The 14,685-nt window shown below is 39.1% G+C and overlaps 1 protein-coding gene across 2 annotated transcripts; it reads left to right on the top strand.

Moving 5' to 3' along the window:
* The first annotated feature begins 2,599 nt into the window (after window positions 1-2,599).
* LOC120088487 lies at window positions 2,600-13,894 on the top strand. 2 transcript variants are annotated; one of them, XM_039045827.1, is made up of 3 exons: window positions 2,600-3,465; window positions 4,163-5,642; window positions 12,457-13,894. In XM_039045827.1, exons 1-3 carry the CDS (start codon window positions 3,111-3,113, stop codon window positions 13,556-13,558), a joined length of 2,937 nt encoding a protein of 978 aa, XP_038901755.1. In that variant the 5' UTR covers window positions 2,600-3,110; the 3' UTR covers window positions 13,559-13,894. The 2 variants fall into 2 exon arrangements, with proteins under 2 accessions (XP_038901755.1, XP_038901756.1); XM_039045828.1 differs by having other exon boundaries at window positions 3,325-3,465; window positions 4,353-5,642.
* The last annotated feature ends 791 nt before the right edge of the window (window positions 13,895-14,685 follow it).

Here is a 14,685-nt window from a genome sequence, read left to right on the forward strand (position 1 = left end):
GAACAAGTCAGCCAACTCGAATACGGACTGGTGATGGCACACCGAGTGCCTCTCGCAACCTCCACCCCCGTTTTAGGGAAAACGGGTTTGGAGAAAAGGTTTTCGTAAGAAGTTTTTGTGAGTGTGAATAAAGAAAGAAAGATTGTAGTAGACTAGAAAGCAATAAGCAACAACAACAGCTTTATAGAGTACTACTCCGGGTATGAGGAAGTAATGGTTAGTCTTATCCCCATATAATGCATTCTGAACAAAAAGCCAACTGGCGCCTTTGCATATGCAAAAGGACGAGTGGTCATTTACAATGAAAATGTAAAGAAAGCAAGCTAACTAAGCTAATACAACACAAGATATGAAAGTATGCTAGAAGGGAGTTGGATCGGGCATGCGGCCATGGGCAACAAGCCCTGGACAAGCATGACCGTGACACGCAGCACCGATGAGTAGATGGCCGACGGCAGCAGATAGCACGGTGCCTGAGCAGAACGTGACTGATGGTAGGTACTCTTAACGGTTGCTTGGTTGCAGTCGGCGGTGAGAAAGAGAGAAGAAGAGTGTAGGTCGAGCACTAGTGGCGGACGTCTGGGCTAGGCGCGATGGCTGGTCGCACGATCGATTGGGGTGGCGAACGACAGAGCTTCAGCTGGCATCAATGGCTGACCGAAAACAGATCTGGCGGTTTGCAAGTCGAAGTGACGCGAGGCAGGTGGAACAGTATTGAACGGCTGAGGCACGAGGGTTTTTTTTTTTCACAGGGGGTGCCTGCGCAAGGAAGAAGAGGGGAAGGGAGGGAGAAAAGAAAAAGAAGGAGAACAAAAAAGGAAAGAATAATAAAAAAATAATAAAATAAAATTTTATTCTTTTCTTAATCCACATAAATTCTTTAAATTCCATTCCTTTAAAAAAGAATTAACTCCTGCCATTCATTTCCAACATAAATAATTTCCAACATCAATAATTAAATTCCTGCAATTACATTCAATGTCCAAAATTCCAAAAACGCCCTCAGTTAAAAGAAATTACTAAAATTATGTTACTAACAAAATTTGGGGTGTTACATATTAAAACTATAGATTATAACTAATATGAATGAGATTCATATTAAAATTATAGGTTATGTAAGAGGATATTATTTGAATATTATTCAAATTAAACTAAATATATGATTATTCAATTTTTAATTAATTAATATTATTAAATTAGATTTAATATATTATTTAAATAATAGAAAATTAGAATAACTCCCTGTAATGGTGGGAGGGAGTTGTAACTCCCTATCCATCTATCGCTCCCACTTAGGGTTACAGGAAGTTTTTTTGCAGAGTGGTAGAGAGAACATAATGGTTGATCTTGTGTTTTTTTGCAAAATTATCTTTACAAAAATCCAAGATCTCTCTCAACACACTTTTACAGAAACGTTGGTCTGTAAAATTCTCTCATTCTAAAGGATTCCACAATCCTAATTCTGTCCGGAGAATAGTAAGGTTTGCCAGTGGTAGTGTCCTTGTTCGTGGTCGTTCATGAGATTACGAAGAAGATATTCTTGAAGAAAGTCGTCAAGGAGTTCATGTAGAGGAAAGCATTGGAGAAGGTCTTCAAGAATATGTCTTCTTCCCTATAAAGCATGTTGTAAATTTATGTTATCCCGTTCTATTTTTTCCCTCTAATTTTCAAGAATTTTCAAAACGAATTTCGATGGCACACACATTCGCATGCTTCTACTGAGGAATTCGATTCATTCAGTACCTTAGCCACTTATGATGTTGGATAATCTCCTCATGTCCGTTGATAAACTCAAAAGTAAATAACATAATGAAAATTACAGAGAAATAGAGGAAAAGTGCAGTAAGGCTGAAGCCCGACAAAATAATTTGACCTAAAATCGAATGCATATTTATAATTTTTATCACAATGTCATGGTGCTGCAGCGCGCATCTTCGTCTATGATAGTTCATAGCACGCAGTATTACAGGACAACGTTGCAATGCTACCGATAATTGAGTGTTCTGTCTATTGCACCATGCCATAGCGTTGTGACACTCTCACCTTTACTTAGGCTCTAGTTTTGGCACTATGCGTAGAACTATGGCGCTGTACTGCGCTGCCCAAGGACATTTTTGTAATTTTCCATCTTTTGTTTGTTAATGCTTCTGGAGCTCCGTTGTGGTTGTTTTGATCTGGTTTCAACTCCACTGGTCAATTCTACCCTCTAGATGCTCAATACCTACAAAATCGTAGAATAAAAACGTAAAATCGTAAAACGAGCCCGAATTAAGTGAAATATGAAAGCACCTTTCGGTGGCTATCATGTATCCAAGAGGGGACAAGCTAGAGAATATTTGTTTCACCGATATTTGATATAAAGAAATACAATACACACTGAAAAAAAAATTTGAGTTACCTTATTTAGCAAAATACCTATGCCCATTCCTCAATCTTATTGTTTATTTATTTATTTATCAGAATTTACTCGATTTTGTTTTTAATTCTCCCAGCACCACACACCAAACTAAAGAAAGACCCTAGTTTGAACCCAGGTATCTGTCAAAAATTGAGGTGAGGAGTTGAGTCCTATTGGACATTTTTTGGTTCAAACGAACCGACCGGTTTTAAGTATGTAGTGTTTTTCTTTTGGCCCAAAAATATGTAGGGTTTTAAGTCCTTTCCCTCCAGTTCCTTGAGCCCTTTTTCGTCGTCTCCTGGTGCCGCCCTCGCCGTTCGCGGCCGTTCTCCTCCAACCCAAAGTCGTTCGCCGCCGATCTCTGCCATATGTTCCTGCTTCATTCTGTTCTATACTTAATTTTACTTCCATTTGCAATGCTCTGTATGTTCACCTGCAACGCTATCTGCATTCATTCTTGAGAATTAGAAACGTTGATGATTCCAAGCAATTTGATCATTGTTTGAAAATGTTGATGCACTGACTACTGCTTGACTTGTACGTTACTGTAAGGTTTAAATTTTATAATTTTTCTTCAAGTTAGAGATTGCTCAAAATCTGCTACAAGGAGTTGAGGACCTTTGGCTCTTAAACCTCTATTAAGCATTACCCATCTCTCTGAAACCCTAATTCTTAAACCCACTATTGTTTTCGTATTCTCAATCCGCCTATCATGAGGCTCTTATCCTCACTTTCCTCTCTCTGTTCTTCTTCTTCTTCCTCCTCCTCTGTTTCTTTTCCAACACGCGCTCTACTTCTTCACTTTTCTCAATTATCAACTTATTCGAGGTGCCACGACGAGGAGTCTCGAAATGTGAGAGTTTCGGTATGGTGGGACTTCGAGAATTGCAACATTCCTGCTGGTATCAACGTCTTTAAGGTCGCTCATTTAATCACTGCGGCTGTAAGGGCCAATGGCATCAAAGGTCCTGTTCAGATTACTGCTTTTGGTGACGTTTTACAGCTCTCCAGGGCGAACCAGGAGGCTCTCTCTTCTACTGGAATTAGCCTGACCCACATTCCTCATGGTTAGTTGTGGCTTTCCCTGTTCAAATTTATCACTTTCTGTTTACTGAGTAAAAATAGTGCTTTTGGGTTTTTTGTGTTCATATATTTTTAAACCAATTTCAATTGATCGATTGTTTGGAGTGGAAACTGGTCCATATCTCTATGATAGTATCTTATTGGAAGTTTTATATTTTGCTTAAGCGTGGGAGAGGTTTCCTAATCTTCTCATATTCTTTTGTATGATTGAGATGCCGTAACTTAATTTATTCTTAATTGTATAATTGTAGATAACGATACTATTTAGTTCTTGATTAATGTCTGCTCAATTTGGTGCTGCAAAGCTATATTAGGATGCTGAGTTGGCAATACGAGTTGGATTGGTAGTATGTATGAAGTTAAATATGTTGCCTATCTAAGCATATATACTCGAATAACTTACACTTGAGTGCTTAACATTATGGTTACATGGATTGCTCTAAATAATGAGGTTATCTGGGATGGATAAAAATGCTTATGTGGAATCTTCAGAGAATTGTAAATCAACCAATCAAGAAATAGTTAGATTGATTGGGGTAACCGATGAGTGGCTGTGGCAAAGTGTTTTTTCAGATTTGTTCTAGTGATTAATGTAATGGAACTTACATATAGATTTGTAATTTATTTGTTCTTGGTAAACTTTTCAGAAAAACTTCACCTTGTAATATTTTTCTAATGTAGGTGGTAAAAACAGTGCTGATAGGTCTCTTCTTGTAGATCTTATGTACTGGGTTTCTCAAAACCCTCCACCAGCACATCTTTTTCTAATTTCTGGTGACAGGGACTTTGCCAGCATTTTGCATCGTTTAAGAATGAATAATTACAATGTGTTGCTAGCAAGCCCTGAAAGTGCTCCTGGTGTTTTATGCAGTGCTGCAAGCATCATGTGGCATTGGCATGCTTTGATTAGAGGGGAAAATCTAGTTGGAAGGCATTTTAATCAACCACCGGATGCTCCCTACAGTTCTTGGTACGGCCATTATAAGGTTTCTCTTGAAAGCCCATTTCCAGATAATGAGCAACCATCTTCTTTACGAACTGAGGAGGTTTTTGAGCCCAGTGCAGATCCTAAGCCTCGTCCCATTCCAAATACAGTCATTAGGCAAATACATAACATTTTGAAATTGTATCCCAAAGGACTCCTCATTACAGAACTCCGCTCAGAGTTGGGAAAGAGTCCTATATCTATGGATAGGGACTTTTATGGTTACAAAAAGTTTTCTCGCTTTCTTTTGTCAATGCCACACATTTTAAAGCTTCAAACAAATGATGATGGCCAATTTATTGCCTGTATGGTCACTCCAAAGCGGCCCAAAGAACCATTAGGGTCCAGTAGAGGTACATCTGTTAATGGCACTGAAAAGCAGGACCCTAATCTGATAGCGAAGTTAAATAATAATGTTTCCTCAACAGAATCGACGTGTGTACCAGTCCTTCCATCCAATGCCCAAGACAAACCATTGAAGGTGAAACCATCTTCCAAATTTGGTAAGCCTATTAGTCTAGCCATGGAAGGGGAATCATCAAGATGCCCGGTTTTGGAGCCACATGTTATAGAAGATTCAAAGCAAACCAGTAAATTTGAAGGCAACAGTAATATGACTCTTTCAATTGAACAGCATTCTAAGGCCAAGACAAGTTTTTTGAGTAGAATATGGAGAAGGCTTTTAGGCAATAATGACACTAATTCTAAAAATGGAAGTCATTGTATTTCTGAAAAATGTTCTACATCAAATGATACTTCGAATCAGAAAAGTTGTAGTGGCCTTGTTGCAACTTATTCTAAGGACAGCCCTGGGGAGGCAAAAACTGATGGAAGAACTGCTATGCCAATGAGTGAAGATGCTAATTCAGTGCATCAAGTTTCAAATTCATCTGATCTCGAGTCTGCTAAGCTTCAGAAAACAGTCATAGTTGCTAATGCACATGATGATAAATCTAGTTCTAATCTAGGACTATTTGGTAGCATTAGAAATTGGCTCAAGTTTTGGGGAAAGAAAACTGAGAACGATGAAACCAGTGAGCATTGTTGTGAACAAAACCAGTTAAAGAATCAATCTGGAAAACATCATCTTTTTTCCAGCAATTCTTTTTGGCAAGACATGCAATCCTTTATGGAAACACCTAAAGGAGTTGAGATTATTTCGCGTTCAAAAACCAGGTTTGATATTCTTTCTTTTTATATATCCATATATTCTTTACATCGTCAGTAATGAACTGTTGGGTGCCATGCCCATTTTGGCTTGTTTGGTTTTTTCCCCTAATGGCCAGTTATTTTAACTTCTCCACATTTAGCATTATATAATTTAGGTTGAAATCTCATTTGGTCCCTGAACTTATAACTTTGTTTTATTGTAGTCTTGAACTTTTTAAAATGTCCATTTTAATCTCTCAACTTTCAAAAAAAGGGTTCTTGATGAGCATACCTTAGCATTTACCCAAATTAAGGTTTTAATCTCATGGACAAGTCTCACCCAAATCAAGAGACTATGAACATCAAAATTGAAATTAATTCCCCATGATTTTGCAATTCTCATGGACAAGTCCCCCAACAAAAAAAAAAAAAAAACAAGAAAACCAAGAGCATAGCTTTTCTCTTATAAAACATTTCTATTGAAAAGTAAGGGTAGAAGAGAAAAACACTAGAGTCACGTGGAAAACCTTAGACCAAGGAGAAAAAACTACGATAAGAGTTTTTTATTAATTTCTGATACACAGTACATAATACATGGACAAGTATAAATAACCAAAGGGATGAAATCCTAGACTGTAGACACCACGTAAAAAGACTAAAATGCCCTTAGGGCTAAACAACATTTTCAACAGTCCCCCTCAAGTTGGGCCGTAGGTATCAATGAGACCCAACTTGCTAACACAGGTGTCAAATGTCTGTCTCGATAACCCTTTGGTGAGGACATCCGCAATCTGTTGACTGGACAGAACATAAGGAATGCAGATACTACCGTTATCTAGTTTCTCTTTGATGAAGTGTCGGTCGATCTCAACATGTTTGGTTCTGTCATGTTGAACAGGATTGTTAGCAATATTAATGGCAACCTTATTATCACAATAAAGTCTCATCGGGTCATGACTCTCCTGATGGAGATCTACTAGAATCTTTTTCAACCAAAGTTCTTCACAAATACCAAGGCTCATAGCTCTATACTCTGCTTCGGCACTGCTTCTAGCCACACACCTTGCTTCTTACTCCGCCAGGTAACTAAATTTTCCCACACAAAAGTACAATATCCAGAGGTAGACTTCCTTTTAGTAATAGAACCAGCCTAGTCTGAATCTGTGTAAGCCTCAATGCATCTTTTGTCATGTTTTCTAAATACCAAGCCTTTTCCAGGCGTAGACTTCAGATATCTCAGAATCCGCATAACTGCCTCCATATGTCTTTTATAAGGAGCCTGCATAAACTGACTGATCAAACTAATTGCATACGATACGATATATCAGGTCTGGTATGCGAAAGATAGATCAGTTTCCCCATAAGCCATTGATATCTTTCCTTGTTAATCAGAACATCATCTACTGATTCTACCAGATTGCTATTGACTTCTACCGACGTATTTGCAGGTTTGCACCCTGTCATTCCAGTTTCTCTCAACAAGTCTAGCGTATATTTTCTCTGAGACATTGAGATCCTTTCCTTTGATCTTGCTACCTCCATATCTAGGAAATATCTCAAGTCACCAAAATCTTTAATCTCGAACTCATCTGCCATCCTTTGTTTCAACCTGCCAATCTTAGCTGAATCATCCCTTAACAGGATAATATCATCAACATTGACTATTAGAACAACTATTTTCCTTGATGTTGACCTTTTAATGAACAAGGTATGATCAGAATGCCCTTGAACAAACCCTTGGGACTTGACAAAAGTAGTGAACCTATCAAACCAAGCTCTAGGAGACTGCTTCAGGCCATATAGAGATTTCTTTAACTTGCAAACCTGATTGCCAAACCTTGCTTCAAAACCCGGAGGTGAGTTCATATAGACCTCTTCTTCCAACTCACCATTCAGAAACGCATTTTTCACATCCAACTGGTGTAAGGGTCAGTCTTGATTAACGACGATGGAGAGAAGAACACGAATAATGTTAAGTTTTGCCACAGGTGAGAAGGTTTCTGAGTAATCTACCCCATATGTCTGAGTGAATGCTTTTGCAACTAACCTGGCCTTACATCTAGCGAGAGTCTCATCAGACTTGTATTTTACAGTGAACACCCACTTGCATCCTACTGTTCCGTGACCTTTTAGAAGAACTACCAGATCCCACGTTCTGTTTGTCTCAAGGACCCGCATCTCCTCCATAATTGTGGCTCGCCATTCAGGAACTTCTAGAGCTTTGTGCACATTGCCTGGAATCATCACGGTGTCCAGACTGGTAGTGAAAGCTTTAAATCTCGTAGACAAGTTATTGTAGGACAAGGAGCTTTTCATAGAGTGCTTGGTGCACGACCTCGTACCTTTCGTAGGGCAATCGGTAAATCCAAGGTAGCATCAATCTCACTGGTCTTGTCTACCTGTTCATCTGTACCCACTGGTTGTACATTTTCAGTTCCCTGTGTATCTCCTGGCAATTCACCACTACCATCGATCCTGACTTCTTTAGAGGTCACGACATCACCTTCAATACATTCATTATCATCAAAAATAGAGGTACCTTGAGTCGGTTCTGGTTGACTCTCGAACACCTTCCGACAGAGCAACAGGGGGATCTATTTCGGGAATTATTTCCTCTCAGAGATTCTTCCTGTAGTAGATTATCCATGATACTTGTTTTGTAGGGAGGACAGGATTATTTGTTTCAAGAATAGGCTCTGGAAACAGATCTAAAGGAACATAGTAGGTAGATGCGTTAGCCTCTTCATTTGTGGTCTCGCCCTGAAGAGGACTAACGGGAAAAAAAAGGTTTTTCCTTTTGAAAGGTGACATCCATAGTGACAAAATACTTTCGAGAGGAAGGCTGAAAACACTTGTATCCCCCTTGATGGAGTGATACCCAACAAACACACATTTTTGGGCCCGAGGAGCAAATTTGCTCCGGTTAGGACCGTGATTATGAATCTGTCTCTTATACACATCTAGATGTGTATAAGAGACAGGGTTAGGACCGTGATTATGAATAAAAACAGTATAGCCAAACACCCGAAGAGGAACATATGGGAAAAGACGAATGGACGAAAATGACTCTTTAAAACATTCTAAAGGGGTTTGGAATTTGAGCACACGGGAGGACATCCGATTGACGAGATGAGCTGCAGTAAGTACAGCATCTCTCCATAGATACGAGGGTAGGAAAACAGGTATCATGAGAGATTGGGCTACTTCAACAAGGTGGCGATTTTTTCGCTCAGCCACCCCATTTTGCTGAGGGGTATAGGCACAGGAATTCTGGTGGATAATACCTTTAGATATTAAAAACTCACGGAGGGACTGATTAATAAATTCTCGTCCATTGTCACTCCGAAGAATGGCAATTTTGGTATTGAATTGAGTTTCGATGGTAGTATAGAACTGTTGGAATACCGTTGCCACTTCAGATTTGTCTGTAAGAAGAAACACCCATGTAAGACGGGTGTGATCATCTATGAAGGTGACAAACCACCATTTTCCCGACACAGTTGTGACATTAGACGGACCCCAAACGTCACTATGTATCAAATGGAAGGGTCGGGAAGGTTTATAGGGTTGTGAAGTAAAGGAGGCTCTGTACTGTTTTGCACGAATACAAACATCACAAGATAAAAGACGACACATTCATACTACGAAATAAGTGGGGAAACAAATATTTCATATAATGAAAGTTTGGATGTCCAAGCCGAAAGTGCCATAATAAAAAATCAGTTCTAGAAATAGTAAGAGAAGACAATAAACTAGTCCTAGACAAACTCTTAGAAGAAGCATCATCGGAGAGGAAATAGAGCCCCATGTTGTGTCGGGTAGTGCCAATCGTCTTCCTTGAGCTCAGGTCTTGAAATAAAATATCATCTAGTGAGAAAACAACTTTGCAGTTCAAATATTTGGTTATTTTACTGACCGATAGCAAATTATAAGATATCTTTGGCACATGTAAAACATTCTGTAAAATCAATCCCTGAATTGACGATAAGTGACCCTTTCCAGCAACAGAGGCAAAAGATCCATCTGCAATTCATATTCTCTCATTTCCAACGCTTGGATGGTAGGAGAGGAATTGATCAGATGATCCAATTAAGTGGTTAGTTGCTCCGGAGTCAAGGATCCAGGATTCATCCCCCTCAACAAAGAAACTAAAGGATTGGGGAGTGATTGTACAATATTGCTGATTCCAACCATACCTGGATCCACCTGGCTAGTCACCTAGGGAGCACCATCAACTGTTTCACCAACGAAGGCTTGATTGGATTTAGATTTATCGTTTGGAGAGTGTCGCTTGCCATTTGGTGGTCGACCATGTAATTTTCAGTATTGGTCTTTTGTATGCCATGGTTTCTTACAATGTTCACAAATTGGAGGGGTCTTTCCATTCTGTTTGTCATTCTCTAATCCAGATGGCTTGACTCAAAATGCAGCAGAGTCTAAGGCGGTGGTTGTTGTACCATTCATAGCGCTGGTTCGATCCTCTTCTAATCTGACTTCTAAGCAAACTTCCATCAGGGACGACATTGCTCTTTGTCCCAAATTTCGGCTCCGAACACCATCAAATTTCGAGTTTAAGCCAGCCAAAAAAGCATATACGTGGTCAACCTTCTCAATCGTTGAATACTGAACCTCGTCGACTGGGCAATTCCAAATTATTTCCCGACACAGATCCATTTCTTGCCACAATAATAATAATTTATTGAAATAGGATGTTACATCAAGAGTCCCCTGCTTGCACTCATGCACATGTTTTCTCAATGTATAAAGTCGTGAAGCATTCAACCTCTTCGAATATAGTTTCTGGACAACTTCCCAAATATCCCGAGTTGATGCTGAGTAAAGAGTGACTTCCTGATCTGGGGTTCCATACTATTTATTAAAATCGAGCGGCCCCTCCCTCTTCCATATACGTTCCTGAGGATTCCCAGGGTTCGGTCTGGGTATCTCCCCGGTTAGATATCCGACCACACATGGGTTACTGGGTGTGCCAGTTTAATATAGCCCATTTGATATCTTCGTATCCGAGAATGCGTCCCTTGAGGGCAATTCTCACAGATTGCGACCAAGAAAAATAGTTATGGCCATTAAGTTTTTCGTCGATAGATATTCCTACAGAATTACCCACAGAACCAGACATAATGTTTGCAAAAGGTAAAGTAGGGTAAGCAGTTACTGGAGTTTCTAAATATAACAGAAATCCCAAATATGTATCTGGATGAAAGTCAGTCGATGGATTGGCCGTGGATCTAACGGTTGTCCCAAGTGCAGAAACCTGCTGCTGCAAATTTGTCAGTTGCTGCTTTGTAGATTGTTTTTGCCCATAAACCCTTGAAAAATTGGTTTCTGCTGGCATGAGAAAAGTGGCTTGATGAGCCGGTTGAAGAGGAAAAAACGTGGGGAAAGAAGGCTTGCTTGACTAGGTTCGGCTGGATCGAGTTTGGCTGGTTCGGGTGGATCGGGTGGTTCGAAGGACCGGGCAGAGAGGAAGAGAAAACCTGACCTGGAAGGCTGATGGCGTCTGGAAAAAAACGTCTGCGATGAAGGACTGGGCAAAGTCGACGGTTGCGATGGAGGACCTCCGACGGCCGCTTGAGCGATCGACGGCTGGAGGAATTGCTTAGCGCTCCATTGTACGGCCGCCCCACTATATGGTTGTGCGATTGTCGGGTCAACGAACAACTGCTATCCTGTGTGCTGGATCTGAATTGGTCCAAGTAACGAGCGTAAATATTGGTCGACAGTAGTCCTAATTTCAGCACTTTGAGAATTTTCCACTAGAGTTTCATCCCCTGCTAGGGTTGACGACTGAATCTCTTCTATTACAGCTACAGTCTCATCACCATGCTCTGATACCATATTGAAAAGTAAGAGTAGAAGAGAAAAACATCAGAGTTACGTGGAAAACCCTAGACCAAGGAGAAAAAACCATGATAAGAGTTTTTTTTATTAATTTCTAATACACAGTACACAATACAGGGACATGTATAAATAACCAAAGGGATGAAACCCTAGACTGTGGACACCACGTAAAAAGACTAAAATGTTCTTAGGGCTAAACATTTTCAACAATTTCAAATGAGGATAAAGTGCAGAACTAATTTGGAATGCAGATGAGGGGTGGGAATGAAGATGATGATGAAACTGTCGGAGACCGCCTATTTGAAACCCCAAATTGGTGAAATCAATGGGAAACGAAACTAATTTTCGAATCTGAGAGCCGATAAGGAATCAGAATGGATTAGAAAACAGGGAATTGAAAAAGTAAGAAGGGGGAGAAGGAAAGAAAATTTAGAGAAAGGGGGGAGGGAGATGAATGTGGAGAAAAAATAGGACCCATTAAATTGATGATGTTAATGAAATTGAAGAGAAGAGATTCGGGCGTCAGGATTAAATGGGTCAAAATGTGATGCAAGCTCAGGAAATGCAGGTAAGAGAGGAGTAGAGAGGTGTTCTTTCATAGACGATTATACCAGAATATCAAAACATGGGCAATGGCCTACGGCGTCTTTATCATCAATTGTCTAATGGAAAAAGATTATTTTGCCCAAACTCATCTGCCTAGATGGCTACATTAGTCAACTCTCATATATTACCATGCCACTGCTTTTTAATTCACTAACAGAAATTTTTACAGCAAGGGCTAAAATAGTCCTTTTTTTAAAGTTAAAAGGGACTAAAATGGGCATTTCAAAAGTTTAAGGACTAAAATAGAATAAAGTTGAAAGTTTAAGGACCAAATGAGATTTAAATCTATAGTTTAATTGTTTTATACCTTTGAATGATATCATAGGAGTTACAATGTGTACTTACCTTTTTTTTTTTTTGCTCTGACTTGCTTCAGGTCGGAGATAGCTCAAAATCTGCTAGTGGGAGGACCTCCCGTTCTTAAATCTTTAAGCACTAGTGATCTCTTCGACTTCTTGGAATTGTTAATATCAGATAAGAAATGGGTGGAGGAATTCCCATCTGAAACAAATCCTTTTAAGCTCACTCTCTCTATTGCTAGGAAAAGGTCTAGCACAGAACCTTTGCATCGTGCAAGTGGATTGACATCAATCTTTATGAACAAAGAGTCACAGTGCAGCTTCCAGGGATCTCGAGGACATGATTCAGATTCAGATAAGAAAAATGAAAATATTCCTCAAGCTACAACTATGACTAAAAACAAGGTTGCAGAGAGGACGAGATGCGAGATATTAGGCGACTGTCAAAAGCTTGTGGATGAGATCTTGAGGGATCACCCAGAAGGTTATAATATTGGGGCCTTCAGAAGACTGTTTTTTGAGAAGTATGGGTATCATCTTAATTTGCAAAAGCTTGGTTACCCTAAGTTGGCATCCTTGCTACAAATAATACCTGGAGTGACAATAGCGTCCACCTTTATAATTCCTACCAGTAAAGCCCCAAAAGTTTCCAAGCTGGAAACAACTCTTCTCAGTGATTATGAGAAAAACACATCTGGTACCGTAGCAAACTCCGATGATGAATCTAACCTGCCTAGAAAGGATGATGATTTTGAATCCACGTGGGAAGAATTAGGTCCAGCATGCACAGATTGTAGCAGTGAAAACAAAGCGGAATCCGCATTGAATAGTGAAACAACAGAAGCAATAGAGAAACAACCAAAATTTTGTTATGAACCTGTCCTTTCGGAGGATGAATCAACGGAAACTGATGAAGAGTCTTGTCCTGCTACAGAAGTGCCAGCGAAACAACGAGCTAATGAGGAAGAAAGTTCATTAATACAGATCCTTGATTCATGGTATAGCAGCAAAGAAAACGGTAAGAATGACAAGGCAGAAAATAGCTACGAGACGATTGATTGTTCTGAAAATAGTTCAAAGCTTTCTAGTTTAGTTCCCAAAAGTGAAGTAAATACAGGAAGCTTTGCTAGAAAGCAAAGACGTCAAAAGAGCTATTCTTTTGTATCAGACACTAATTAAAATGACAAGAAAAAGCTGATCGATGGGATTTTGGGTACCGTGAAGAAATTGAGCAAGTCCACAGATACATAACTGAATCTAGCATGATGGAAAATATAGTTCAGAACAATTTTTTTGGATCAAGTATTCATAATACCGCATCGGTTTTTTTTTTTTTTTTTTTTTTTTTTTTCCCCTTCCCGTAGGAAAATTATTATTTGTTATTTCAGTTATACTAGACAAAGATAATCCTCAGTTGTTTAGAAAGGGTTGTTGGCCCTGTAAAGTGGATGGTGGTATATTACACTATCACCCTCTGACCTTCCATTACAAGCAATTTTGATGTTTATTACCTTAGTTTACCTTGTTTACTTTTCTTTTTGGTAGACTGGTAATGAATATATGGTAATGGAAATTTTGGTGTGTTGAGGATTTTGTTTTTCATTTGTAAATTGGTTTAGACCATTGTTTTGTAAATAGTAGGCAACTTCTCATTTGTTTATACATTATTGTGCCATTAGTATATAAATTGTTTTCATTTTTACATTAATCAAGTGAATTATAAAATATTTTCAGTTTTAGTCCTCTTAAAGCTTTTGGACGTGTTTATATATATATACATATTGATCATTTGAAGTTTAGGGTTTAGTATCGGCCTTGATTTGATTTGAGTTGCTTGTTAGTTTGCATGGCGATTCAATGATGAATCAAGCTTTAGCTCTTCATATTGACCGAGTTGTCCACTTGGATATAAAGTTAGCCAAAGTGTCTAGTGATATGGCAATCTAATTCAAAATAATAGAAAATTAGTATAAGGTTGTGCTAGAGTGTGTGTTGGCACACAACTGGACGAGCATGTGTTGGCACACGATTGGACGAACGCATGAGACATGCGATGGGCACATGGGTAATTTTGTGGCTGTATGACCTAGAAACATAACTCAAGAAAATTCTAACTGTTGAACGCATAAGAAGGTATGCGTTAAGTTTGAAAGAGATTCTATAAGTTAAACTTCAGGTTATTTAGGTAGTTAGTCTCACAGAAGGATTAAAGGCAATGGCTAAACATGGTTATCATTTCCACAGGATTAATGCCAATAGGAAAGGCTTATCAACCCTAGGAGGAACGTCCAAGGCTGTGAGTGACA

Source organism: Benincasa hispida, chromosome 10 (genome assembly GCF_009727055.1).
Source record: "Benincasa hispida cultivar B227 chromosome 10, ASM972705v1, whole genome shotgun sequence".
NCBI classification, from domain to species: Eukaryota; Viridiplantae; Streptophyta; class Magnoliopsida; order Cucurbitales; family Cucurbitaceae; genus Benincasa; species Benincasa hispida.